The sequence below is a fragment of the Protobothrops mucrosquamatus genome, unplaced genomic scaffold, assembly GCF_001527695.2.
Source record: "Protobothrops mucrosquamatus isolate PMUCROS unplaced genomic scaffold, P.Mucros_1.0 scaffold2711, whole genome shotgun sequence".
Classification (NCBI taxonomy): Eukaryota; Metazoa; Chordata; class Lepidosauria; order Squamata; family Viperidae; genus Protobothrops; species Protobothrops mucrosquamatus.
Genome location: NW_015388756.1, coordinates 216,633 through 231,088, shown reverse-complemented (window position 1 = coordinate 231,088; position 14,456 = coordinate 216,633). Strand labels below are relative to the sequence as shown.

The 14,456-nt window shown below is 36.7% G+C and overlaps 1 protein-coding gene across 1 annotated transcript in view; it reads right to left on the bottom strand.

The window, feature by feature from the left end:
- The window catches only part of LOC107296259 (protein kinase C-binding protein NELL1-like), a gene marked incomplete at its 3' end in the record, with an annotated part of 376,505 nt that overhangs the window by 349,143 nt on the left and 12,906 nt on the right, over window positions 1-14,456 (bottom strand). Inside the window, exon 2 of the mRNA XM_015825608.1 lies at window positions 14,044-14,258. Within this exon, the coding sequence (XP_015681094.1) occupies window positions 14,044-14,258 (215 nt within the window). The remainder of the gene's footprint in view (window positions 1-14,043; window positions 14,259-14,456) is intronic.

The following is a 14,456-nucleotide window of genomic DNA, read 5'->3' as shown; positions in this document are numbered from 1 at the left end:
GTAAAAGCTAGAAAGCTTAATTCTGTAAAAAAAAATATTTTTCTGTAATGCTCTTAATAAATCAGAGGATGGAGGGATGGAAAGAAGTAGAGAACACACATGGGTCTTTTGCAGACGCTTTCAAACACTACTAAAACTCTGTCAAATATATAAATAAATCTCCATATCCTATTGTGATTGCAAAAACATTGGATATTCAAATGGATTTTTAAAAGCATTTCAAAACATTGATAAAATGAGGCAGGACTTTTAATCACTTGGCATAAATAGCATTTCATAGCTTGTTGGAAATAGAATTCATCCTAACCTGTGTTTAAATTGCAATTTAAACTTCCCAAAAGGAAAGTGAATTGTTGTTCCAAATAGGTGTTCCAAGTAAAAAAAAAAAAGTAGATTGGTATAATAAGACTCTGTATGTCACTATTTTATTAAAGTTTGAATATTTCCATCTGTATTAAACAGAGAAAGGTAACATTAATCAGGATGTAGACAATGAAAGAATGCAGAAACTTTCTATTCTGATTATTTACTGTAAATGTTGCTTAAGAATTACAGTTTTATAAATTACATTATATAGTTTTACATGATTAAAACTGAAAGGTGAACAGGTTGCTACTAATTTAAAGTTTATTAATTAATGTATTACTTCATACTAATGATAAATAGTTAATGTATAACTGAGGATCTATTTGCACCTGTCAACTGTCAATAAATCCAATATCAACTATTTACATATAGTACACTCGATCTTGGCTAAAAAGCTGAGAAATATACTAATTCCTATGTTACTTTGCCATGGTTTGCTTAAAAATGGTTTATTACCTCAGCTACAACAGGGCACTATGCCAAAACCATACAGCTACATTCTGACATAAGATGAAGCATTGGGCCCAGTTGGTATTCCCAAAAAAGCAATGCTTTTTATGGTTGGATTAAGTGTTTATCTATTGGGCAAGACAATTGAAAAGAACAGCTTCTAACAGGCCACTTAACAAAAATCTGGTTTATTCTGTAGCTTATATAACAGTCAATTCACAATCAGTGAATTATGTTGGTCAGACTCAAGAATGTATTTAAAGATGTTTACATTGACTGGGGTTGTTTTCATTAATGTATTGTATGGCCAACCATCTTAAAAACACAAGTCTGGGTGGCTCGCAACACTTCTAGAATAAAGCATAAGCAAAATACAATAAAATACAATAAAAGCAAAAACCTCAGATCCCAACTCCTTCAGTTAGGGTAGGTTGGCTGCACAATCTCTTTCTATTCAACTATCAATACTACCTTCCATCTCCCATTGCACCCTACTCCAGTTCATGGGAGAAGAAACAGCTCTTTGTGGCTTTCTGAAAAGTAAGGGGGGGGGGAGATTGCCAGATCTCAAGGGGAAGGGTGTTCCACAGGGCAGGTGCTGCCAGGGAAAACACACAGTTCATGGGTCCCCCTGGCAGCATTTGAGGGAAGGAATCTGTACTATGCCTACTTTATATGGTGTACAGGTAATCCCCGAGTTGCGAATGTTCTCTTAGCGAACGTTCGAAGTTATGCGATAGGTGCCCCTAGTGTTTACGAGCAAATCCCAAAATTACGAATACTGTGCCACCACACAGTTCACCCTTATGAGCGACCGCAGTGACACTGCAACATTCACCCTGGTTATTCCCTCCCTCCCCACACCCACCCCAAGTCTCACTAGGCGCTAAGCCTTCAATACTCACCCTGTGAAGATTGAGATCCTTTGCTTTCTTGGCTACTCTAGGCCTTCGGTGTGTTCACAGAGAACGGAGGCCTAAAATAATGCAAGATCACACAAGATCAGTGGCGTGAGATCTCATGCTACTGATCTTGCGTGATCTCATGGTACTTTAGGCTCTGTTCTCATGGTACTTTAGGCCAGAGGATGCTTCCGCATGCCTCCAGAGGTTGGATCTGGGCACCAGAGGCTTCTTTCAGGCCACTGCCACCCAGATCTGAGGCCGGGGGACACTTCCACAGCCCTCCGGAGGCCTGATCTGGGCTTCGGAGGCCTTTTCCAGGCCTTAATTCCAAGTTGCTTCTCTCCTTGATTAGTTTCCATCCATTGTTTCTTGTCTTGCCTTATAGTGCTTTGGTAAATAAGTTGACCCCCTTTTCTTTGTGGCAACCCCTCAAATACTGGAATACTGCTATTATGTCACCCCTAGTCCTTCTTTTCTCTAGATGAGAGGAGCATCCATATTCTATTAGGTTAATAGAGACTATTTGCAGATTACTGATTCTAAGAAGACTTATTCCTGTTGGCTCATTCATGAAAACTTTTAACCATTTATTCACCAAATATGCATTCCATATATTTCCTTTTATTCCAGTTTAGATATATCCACATTTACTAGCACCCTATATTTAGAGTGCAAACTACCTAACAATAGTGGGCTGACCATCAAAAAGATCACAAAATGTGATTGTCCCCAATCATGGTGCATTCTTCTGCCAGAGCTTATATCTCTGCACTGAATAAAGGCAGTAATTGCAGTGGTAGGAATATCTATCTATAGATACTACTCATGGAATACAACCTTTCCTTAGGATAAACACAGGGTAACAGCTTTGACCATGAAAAAAAAGGTAGAAAACACACAAACACTGCTTGACTGAGCACAATGCAGTCAACCATTAGTTATAGAATATGTGTTGATCTTATTGAAGGCTGAATAGGAAATGTTAGGCATTAGAGTTGTCTGTAGATAACAGGCAAAGCTGAGAAAAGCAGCTTTTATACAGGGATGATCACAACCACCTGCACAGCTCTGCAGAAATAAGGGATTGCCTTTCTGTGAAAGCAAAAAAGATGGCAGATTTAGCAGTAGCTTGATGACATGCTTTGATAATATACCATGATCTTTAAAATCTTCTTGCTTATATTCACTTTCTGGGCATGACTGTTGGGAGGGGCACCCAAAAGGTATGAGAAGGACTGCTGCCAAAGCCTATCAAAGCAAGAGAAGTTTCAAAGAAGCTTTTTTTCTTAGTTAGTTGTCTTTGAGATTGTGTTGTTTTCATTTTTTTAAAATTTAGAATTCTCAGTTGTAAGCCTACAAAGGAAGACCAAAGTGTCACTGCCTTATAATGTCATTTTAATAATTCTTCAATGAGAATAGGAGGGAGGCAACTTGTGGCACTCCAGATGTTGATGAGTCACAACAGACATTGTCTCTCCCCATTGGCCAGGCTGGGGAGACTTTTCAGCCATCTTTTAGCAACAATTCATGTGCTGCAGGTTTGTTACACTAGAACATGCATTATGAAGACTTCTGCCTGGTGTAATATACATCAGAAAGGTAGTCACCTATTGCTTATTATCTCTCTTTATATTGAATCGGGTAGAAAAACAGAACAAAATTCATCAGGATTATGATTCCAGGAAAAAACTTCAGGGTTTAGGGCAACTAGTATACAAGAAAGTACATTTGAACATACATTAATCCTAGCAAAAGTTTAAAAATTATTCAAAAGGAGGTTGTCAAGGATGAAACTTTGGCAACTATGTGCCTCTTCATTTCAACTTGCCTTTAGATTAAGGGGGAAGGTGTTACTTTCAAGTAGGTTAAATGGAGAAACGAAACTACGATTCAGCTGAAGACCGTGAGAGCCTGAAACCTTTTCAAGGATACTAGAACAGGTGTGGATTTGAAGCAGATGGTTCCCATAACAAAGTGGACTTATTTATATGGACTACATAAGATGGGGGTTTGGCTGGGGAAATTATTGTTTAAGTCTGTGAATTGGTGTTGGAATCTCAGAGTTAGTTTTGCTTCGACAGTACATGCAGTGTATTCAATAAACAGTAAGATTTTTTGAGATGGAATGAACCTGGAGTTTTATTTAGATTCTTGAACTGGATGTTGACAGATATTTCTACAAAGGCTCTAATGAACTTTGCATTTGCAAGGAAAGAAAGATCTAAAGCCACTAACCTATTGCAGTCTGTATGGAAAATCTGGGACTAGACAATGGAAGTTCTAAAGGTAGACTCTGTAATCTTATTACTAGAATTCAGATTTGAAAATGGAGCATAGGGTCCTCTACTCTATGTAACTTTTCAACTTTTACAAAAGGAATACTCCTGCTAAAGCAAATGCTCTGATACAAAACTCCCCTTGTGTCTCTGGTTTGACCCATTAGTTTAACTATTTCCATCTATAATTAAGAGATTTTTTAATAGAAGTAGAGATGGAGATAGAGATATATAAATGATATAGATATCGATATCACCAAACATCCCCCAAAATCTCTGTCTCTTTGGAGTCTCACAAGGACAGTATTTCACGAATGAAAGCAAATATATGTGTCTCAGGATAAGGTTGCAAGATCTAATCTGGGTTGGTCATTGAGACCAGAGGTTTAGTCTTCTCAGCTTTCACACTTATGCTGGACCCATCCTCAGGAACTTCTTTCTGATAGAGAGAAGTCCTCTGAGGCTGGACTCCAGAAGCTCGGAAAACTAAACCTCTGGTCCCAGTAACTGACCCATATTGGAGCTTGCAAGACAGCATTTTTTTTTCCTTTGTAAAAAAGGAAATAAGGGAGGAAAAAAGATACTTTGAACTCAAACATGATCATAAAACCAGTTAAAATAGGTAAAATTTATTAATTTAATTAACAGGTCTGTTTGAATTGTTCACAAGAAGAAACCAAACACAAGAAGAAACCAAACCAAGTTTATGTATGGACATACACTTCTAAACAAGACATCAACTCTGCGGGAAAGGTAAAACTACTTACCTGCAATATTATTAATACTGGCTATTAAAACAGAGTCTTGCAAATCTGATGTCTATTAAATTTATGTATACAAGAATAAATGCACCTGCATGCAGGCAACAATGTGTTTGGCATCTACTATACTTCTCATTATCAATTCTGCTGAAATAGCACAACAACTAATATCTTTGATTAGCATACAGAAGGTTGCTTGAAAGAAAGGACATTTTGGGGGTAAAAGGAGGTTTACAAATAATATGTAGAGACAAAGGAAGATGAACTTGACAGAAATAGATAAATCCCTTACCAAAGCAAGAAGTCGAAAAACATGGCTTAAGTCCCAAATAAGTAGATGTTATATGAAAACAACTCAGGCAGACACTTCCGTAATTGACATGAGAATAAAAGAATATTTTTAAAAGTAGCTTCCAATCTTCATCACTACAAACAAACTTAATAATCTGTCACCTCTATAATGTTACATGTAGGTATTCATTCTTCCCATAACCCATTTCTTATCTGTATGCAAATCCATAAATTATTATCAGATCTAATTCAGCGAAAAATCTGAAATGGGATCCCAGATTTATAAATGTGTTTTATTTTAACCTTGATCAAACAAACCAACTTTGTGCTTTGTGCTTAATATTTAATTTATTCAGATGCTGCAATAGGATTTCTCCTAAGTGGAAATGCAACAGACAAAGCGAAGATATTGATCTGGTTAAAGACTTTTCATTGGACTTGCAAAAAAGTTGGTTAAACTCGAAGAAATCTTGGAGACGAAAAAAAGAAAAAACGGAACAGACTTAACCAGAGGACTTGAAAATCTATCTTGTTACAGCAAGGTTAAAAAATATTAGTCCTATGCCAGGAAATCAATGAAGGCTAGACAGTTTTTGAAACTAGGTCAAAGACTATGACAGGTCATAACAAGAGGAGGATGAGAATTTTATTCTGCTCATTAATAAAATACACAAATGTATTCATAAAAGAGAAAACATTTAAGCTTTAAAAAATGAATATGGACAAAAAGCTGAACTAACATCTTCAGCAATCCTTAATTTAAACAGAATTTTAATAAGGTCATATGATATGGATACTGGAATTCTTTGAAGCTATAAGGGAGCTATTGTTTTGCATTTTTCCAGCTATAAAAATGCTAAACAAAAAACCAACAGAGAGCTCAAAACTGTTTCTGTTACTATAAGTATTATCCTTCTCCTATTTCTGTTAGCTAAGAAATAGATTTGACTTTTTTACAAAATTTTCTATAAGCTGATCCCATTTGCTGCCCAGAAAACCCCTGTCAAATAGAGTTTTCGGTTGAAATACTGTCTACATACAAACCCATTAACACAGATCAGCCTACATTTCCTGCATGAGTTGGCAGGAAAGCCTTTGGCCTGCCATGTCCTAGCATGGAGCAGAGCCTTTCTATAATATATTTTATCAAAGGTATTCAAACAACAAACTCCTGACATTCCTTAGATGAAGTTTCTATCAAATGAAATTTGTCTTAATTGTAAAAATAGAAGTTGCCTTTTATTATGAGTGCAAGAATAACACAATGAGAAAGATGTTATTAAAATGGTTGCTGGGATTGGGTATGTCTAGTTTAATCAAAAGAAGGACTTGGGGTGACATGATAGCAGTGTTCCAATATCTATGGGGTTGCCACAAAGAAGAGGGAGTCAATTTATTCCCCTGAAGCACCTGAAGGCAGGACAAGAAGCAATAGATGGAAACTAATCAAGGAGAGAAGCTACCTAGAACTAAGAAGAAATTTCTTGACAGTTAGAACAATTAATCAGTTGAACTACTTGCCTCCAGAAATTGTGAATGCTCCAACACTGGAAGTTTTTAAGAAGAGTTTGGACAATCATTTGCTGAAATTGTATATGGTTTCCTGACTGAGAAGGGGGTTGGACTAGAAGACCTCCATGGTCCCTTGCAACTCTGTTATTCTCTTAGTTCAAAGGTGGGATTGCTACATCTTATTGCACTTCCTTGAACATCCATCACATTAAAAATATGCAGTTTAAATTTACACAGGCGCACAAATAGTTGAAGGAACCAAAGGAAACTACCACTGTACTAAATTGGAGCTGTCTATTGAGAGATGATAGCTAGGCTGTAAGTGAGAACATTCCTGATTTATCCAGCTCCTTTCAAGAACTAGTAGCTACTTAAATCATCAAAAAAGAAAGAAAAGGTATAAATTTGTTTAATCTACAATGCTATGCGTAAATTATTACTAATAAAATTAGTTGTAATTTTAAATCACTAGGCAATACATCCTGATATAGTACGAGAAGACTATGGCCAGGTAACAATGCAATGTCCAAACTTTACTAGCCAGAGGAACCTTTAAGGATTCAGCTCTGCCTTCTTGCTCTTTCAATAAAAGCACACTTGGAGTGGACTGTCCTTTAAACTGAGAAGTCCTCTGTATAATAGGATGTATGATCACATTTAAGTTGGCTTTAGCCATCTACAGCTTTTTAATCTTCTAGGAAGAGGAGACTTGACAATCAGACCTTAGCCACAAATGCTCCAAAGTAGTACATGAACTACATATGCTACATGAAGTAGTAAATGGAGGCATGGTAAATGGCTTGGACGGAGACACAGCTTGGAAGCAAGCTCTAAAATAGCAAGTTGTGTTTTTTTTTCTGGTTAGAAAAAACAGAAGAACTGATAGTAGACAGGAAAGTCAGGGAAATAAGAGCCTCTGAACAGAACTTGTTAATTAAGTCTATAAAAAAAAAAATCCTGGATAGCTGTTGTTTTCAGTCCATTTCCCTTTCCTATTCTCCCATAGGACTGACTTAGCTTTGATTAATTTCTTTTTGCTGGCAATTTTATTCAAGCTCCAGGTTTCCACTGCAGAAAAGATTGGGAAGTGCTGCCCCCTCCTGTTACACATAAAGCAATAGAAAGCTTATATAGTATTTCAGTTAAGACTTGAACTCAGCCTCCCCCCTTGGGGAATTCCTAATTTGGAACTGTATTTGGGGGGGGGGAATCTTGAAATAGTAGATGAGTGCAAACTTTTAACAATATTTATATCCTAAATGAAGAAAACTTTACATTTTTCTCTGTTAAATTCTGTATTGTGATTTTAATCCATTTTACTTATTTAAAGTATGGCTGATGGCTTTGAATGTTTTATTTCTGTCTTGTAGAATACTAATTATCCCATCTAATTCTGTATCCTCTGTGAATCTCTCGACTTCTTCATTCAAGTCATGCATAAAAATATTAAAGAATAGAGGATTCATGACTTTTCTTGAGCCAGCCTACTCAATATCATCTTCGATTTCATGAGAATCCTATAATGAGCATTCACTGAGTATAATTTTTGAACCAGCTAGCTATCCATTTCACCAGACTTCCTAATCTATCCATCACTTACTTTTAACAAGCTTGTGCTCTGAACATCACGAGGTACTTTGCCAAGTGCTTCGTTAACTGAAGACCAAGTTAGGGATAGATCGTTATGGAGAAAAAAAAATCTGCCTTCCATATGTGGTCCTCAGGAGTCAAAAAATGATTTCAACATTATAACATTTCAATCAATGTTATATACTGTATCTACAACAATTCTACAATCTGCTAAGGAAATCACCTGATAAAAATGACAGAAAGTTAATGTGTGAAGATTTGCCCTTGGCAAGTAATTCTGACTTCCACCCAGGAAATTTTCAGCAACAAGACTCTCACATATTCTCAGTGTTGGCCTTCTTTCTTTGGAATAGCCACTCCTTCTATATAATGTCTATACAATGACTAACCGTTCCCTGTTAAGTTTTTGAAAAGGGCAATAGAAGAGACAGAATGTTGAACTCTCTCTGCTGTAGTGGAAACAGCACAGTATATTGTGAGTGTTTGCTGTTCCTTACAGTTTGCATGAGTTTAACTTTATTGCTGAAAGCCAACTATAAGATTGATTGATTGACCTATTGATTGACCTATTGATTGATTGATTGTTTTGTATCCTGTCTTTATTATTTTCACAAATAACTCAAGGCAGTGAAAATATCCAGCACACCTTCATCCTCCTATATTTCCCACAATAGCCATACGAGGTGAGTTGGGCTGAGAAAGAGAGGTCCAAGTTGAGCTGATGCACAGATTATTCTGACTGGAATGGTACAGAAGACTGAATAAGTACATAAATAAATAATGTATTGTTATCATTTATGGGTTATAATGTTGCTTCAAATTTATCTATTTATGGTCCGCTTCAGATTTTTTTCCAGGTATCTCAAAACACAACACCTCAAAAACAAGATTGCATAATCCTAACTAGACATTGATAACTTTATTGGTGCTATTTTCATCTGGTGGTGCCAGCTCTAGTGGTTTCTTTGCACATGCTATCAGAAACAAATTACATGGAATTGGTAAACTGGAACTTCCACAATCATCATCCAGTTTATGATGTCAGAGCTCATTCTCCAAAGCTCTGCCATTCTCACTGTAGTGCCTACAAAACTGTTGTGTCTCAACCATCCTATAGGCCAGGGGTGTCAAATTGCCGGCCCACGGGCCGGATCGATCACACAGAAGCCGCACCCACCCCATTGCTGGCAATGGCAAAACTGTCCCAATATGTTGCGCAATGTCACGTGACATCGCGAGTTTGACTTGTCTGCTATAGGCCTATAGGAGAGGAAGGATGTAGCATAGCTGAGATTATTGAAAGCTACTCACAAGAATCAAGCCCAGTTCATTTGAACCATCTGTTTAAACCTCCTCCTACAAAAATGATATTGATAACTTCATGAAAAAAGGCTTTACCATGGTCATGTTTTCTTATACCATATAACTTGCTCAATGAAAATCAAGGAGTGAAAACAGCCTGAAAACTGGATTCAGTTCTTTATCTCCGATCTGTCATGACCTTCTAGAAACCTGTAAAAACTTGCCTCTCCTAAAAGGCTTTTGGAGATAAATCAGAGTGGAGCCACCAGCAGAATAGTTTTATAACTAGTTGTTTGCATGCATTTGTAATATAACACACCTTATATATTGATATCTTTCTCACTTTTTTTTTCTTTCCTACAGTTTTATCATAAGTGCAAGGTCTGCTTGTTTTCAGATCAACCAAATGTTGATCCACTGGAATTGACTAACAGCTTGTCACCCAACCTGGGCTGAAGGAGAGTGATTGACACAAAGTCACCAGGAAGCTTTCATGCCTCAGGTGGGGCTAGAATTCCTGGTTTCTAGTCTGATGTCTTAACCACTATATCAAATTGGCTCTCAGATAAATTGATATAATGCTTTATTAATTTTGTATACTGTGCATTGTCAAGAGTCCTTTCCTGTGAGACAATTAAATAAGTGCCTTTAATAAATCAACTCTATAATTTGGTTGCACTCTTTGCCAACCCTTATTCTCACAAAGTTTTTGTGTTGGCTCTGGATCTAACAAGCATGGTAACCATTAAAAATTGACACAGGCCAGACTTTTCCATCAAATCAGGAATCTGAAAGCCTCTTTGAAGACCTCTGTCTGTGCCTTTCCTACTCTCCTTGAAAACTCAGCTTTTTATTTGATCATCTATAATAAAACCATAATAAAAGCAAAGCTGCACAACTTTCTCAACTTAATAACCCTTTCACTTTTCCTAAACTTCCCATTTCCCTAGTACAGGGGTAGGCAACCTTGGCTCTTTTATGACTCATGGACTTCAACTGACTCAGGAATTCTGGGAGTTGAAGTCCATGAGTCATAAAAGACCCGAGGTTGCCTACCCCTACCCCAGTAGTTCAACTAGAGTCAAATTAACCTCTTTACCAACTTTTGCTTAAACTGTTTATACTTCCTGTCAAGTTCATATAACCATTCAACCCTCAATGTGCCATACTCGGCCTCCTGCTTAGCTCTTAATTGCTCTCTCTGATTTATCCTGTTCTATGCTTTTGATTTGCATGTTAAGCTTTGTCCTACATGAACAAACTGACTTTATAAGAAAACACATCAATTTCTCTATTTCAGTGTGTGCCTCTATGTGTCATATTGATGCATTGTTTATTTGTTTCTGAAGAACTCCTATGTGTGATTATTGATTGAATTCACCAAGACATTGCTTAATAAGCTTGCATCATGACATTTAGCCAGATATGATAATAAATGGCTATGGGTGGGAGAGTTCTTCATTTAAATAGCATTTTAGGTTAACTAGTTGCTTTCAGGTCTATTGTCAACGCTGCTAATATTGAATATTCTTGCTTTGACGAAATATGCAGAACTGTCTGGCACTTTTAGAGTTAACTCAGATGAGAATGGAGAGAGAGAGAGCAATTCATGAGGGCTTCAGAAGGAAGTGAACCTTTGTCCCCCAGGGTGGTTGGAGAACATGACTCATGACAGCAAAAGAGGGAGGGAAAATGCTAGCAAAATTACGGTACCTGCTTTAGGGTGGAGACTTTAGATCTTGGCATCTATATCTACAGTATATTACAACAGTGTTTTAATGCTAAAGGCCTACATTACAGGGCTGCAATAAATGTCATAAAATAAAGTATGTAAAATATGTTGTATGTTAGGGTGGCACCATCTAAATCAGTGTTTCTCAACCTTGACAATTTTAAGGCATGTGGACTTCAATTCCCAGAATTCTGGGAGTTGAAGTCCACATGCCTTAAAATTGTCAAGGTTGAGAAACACTGATCTAAATAGTCAATATTTTTATTCTATACCTTTTTTCATCCACACAATAACAGTAGCTATCTGGGACTCTTATTCTCCAACCCACACATTATTTTGAAAGGAGAAACACTATTATCGGTCAACTTTCTTTACCTTTTTGCAGTGTACTATATTTGTGTTAAACTGCAGGTTAAGATTACTCAGTGATTTATATTTTACTTGAACACCCACATAACTATGTAAACCAAGCAATGGTGGGATTCAGCCAGTTCGCATCAGTTCGACAGAACCGGTAGCTAATTTTTTGTTGCCCAGGCCCAGAATGGACGTCCGGAAGCAGCATCCACACAGAGAACCGGTTGTTCACATATCTGAATCCCATCACTGAAACCAAGACATTTGTGTAAATATATTTTCCAAAGCAAACAGAGTCACTTTAGATAGAGCAAGAAAAACAAAGATAACATTGTTATATAATGTGGCCCCCTTTAAATTAACTGGAAAGTAAAAATGGAATTTACTGAGCTAATGCTGATACCAAAAAGCACATTAATTATAGTTAGGAACTATCTAGATCCTTCACCCATTTTTTTATCTTCCAAACAAGAATTCCATATTGCCCTTTATAACATTTGCTGATAAAAAAAAATCCAATGTTTAATACATTATCATGATGATTCTGATTAAAAGATGAATAGCTAAGAGCCACCAAATGCACAATGCAAGGCTATTTCTAATTGTAACAGGAGTCTGCAGAAAATCAGTCTATCAAATATGTGATCTGTTTCTAGAAAGGTTTATTTACAAAAAAAAACATGTCAGCTGAGCAATATACTAAAAAGAAATCCTGGATCTTAATGCAAATTTAATCTCATGCCTGAATGAAAATCTGCAACAAAGTTAGTTTTGTGCAACAAAATATACTCTCATTTCCTCTAAAGAACTCATGCCATAAAAACAAAAGGCCTTTTTATTTATTTATTTTTTTTAAACAATGTCTTATTTGGTATATATTTCCAACAGGCATATAGATTATATTGGTTCTTTCTTCTACCCTACATAACATCTGCATATGAATCATTAGGGACATTATCCATTAGCTCAAGGTGAGGCATCATCAATAGTCTGATGATATTCACTTGTACATCTCTACTCTGAACCCAGTAGGAGTTATAATAGAAAGACTGACTTGGTGCCTAAAAGCTGTCAGAGTCTAGATGGAAAAAAGAGTTAAACACAACACAGACAAGATAGAATGACTATTAGATGAGAAGCCTATTCATTCCAAGACAATACCAAGTTCAAATAACAGGTTTATAGTTGGAGAGGGGAAGACTCCTAGACTCATGGCTTGAAAAAGACATAAAATTATGGTCAGGGGGGCCTTTGCCCATTTTAGCTAGTGCGTCTAATGTAGTCTTACTCTGAGAACAGTCACTCAGACATTATCATCTGTTGGGTGAATTAATGGAATTGGCTTTAACAAGACTTCTAGCACTGAGGACTATTCTGAAACCTTATCTGGTCCACAATACAATGACCCGCAAATTTATTGACCCATCATGATACTGCAACAGTACACACTTTTGCTGGTTCTGCATTGGTTATTGGTAAGTTTGCAAGCACAAATAGGTCAGGACCTGGGTATTTCAGAGATCACATTTCTTATATGGTTTCTGTCTGTCCACTCCTATAGCCAGGGAGAATTTACTAAAGCTCCTAGTTAGGATAGAAATTATGGTGTGGGATGGGGATGTAGGTAATAGCAGGTATTCTTTGTTGTATAGCTCTCCTATGGAACAGTCCCTCACACCACCACCATTCCTCCAACAAAGATGGCCTCTTCTCTGTTGCCATCCCAGAAGCTAGTAAAAACCTGGTTCTTTTCTAAATCTGGGAAAATACCTATGGAGCCATCAGTGTCTATATTAATGTACTAAGAAACCTGTAGTTATGAATCAGTTGACAAAGAGATTGCTGCATTCAATAACTTTGTTTAAAAATCTTATTTATGCATTTAAGGAATGTATCCCTTTCTCAAGATGGAGAGACACTATGTGATTTACCTATGTTAAAAACATAATAAAACCATAAAAAGGTAAAAGTAAAGGTAAACACGGGGCTTTTTTTTCTCATAGAACGCCCAGAACAGAGTTCCGGCACCTTTTTGGGATGGAACCTTGTAGGGTAGGCAAGGCGGGTTGTATGACATGTGTGAGTTCCGGCACCTTTTTTTTTTTTTTTTAGAAAAAAAGCACTGGGTAAACAAGATTTTTAAATAAAGTTATTGAATGCAGCAACCTTTTAGCTGATTCATATATGGCTCTCAACATCCAAAAGAAAACCACAAGGATGTCAAAAAGATGATACTTATATAATGGCACTATTGTGCATGTCCCACAGTGACATACTTGCCCCATAATTTCACACACACACGTATGCATATATGCATTTGCCTGATGACATCTTACCCCCTTTGTTCCCATGTGGAGACCCATGAGACCCATGATACTAAAAATCTCCAATGGAAAAATAAAGTAAAATAAATAAAAAGAGAAGAAAGAAAAGCAAGAGTTGTATATGAATGAAGAGGTTGTATTATTCACTGTTAAACATTAGATAAGTATTTGCTTTACCTTGAAAGAGAAATGCTTTGCTGGTGTTATGTAGTCCAGACACCTGTGTAACTCCGATAGTCATGTTGACAAGATCCAATTCTTTGATAATATCAATCTGTAAGCTAGGGTCCATTCCAAGGCCAACAACTAGGAGACAAAAGATGCATTTTAGCTTAAGTGCAATAGCTAAAGATACCATACAATCATGTACACTGAGGTATTCAAATTTTGTTCTATAAGTAACAAAAAAATTATTTATTTATAAAATGTATTCATTTATTTATTTATAAAATTTATTTGCCACCCATCTTACAGTATATAGCGCTTAGCACTTAGACTTATATACCGTTTCACAGTGCTGTACAGCCCTCTCTAAGCAGTTCACAGAGTCAGCATATTGCCCCCAACAATCTGGGTCCTCATTTTACTGA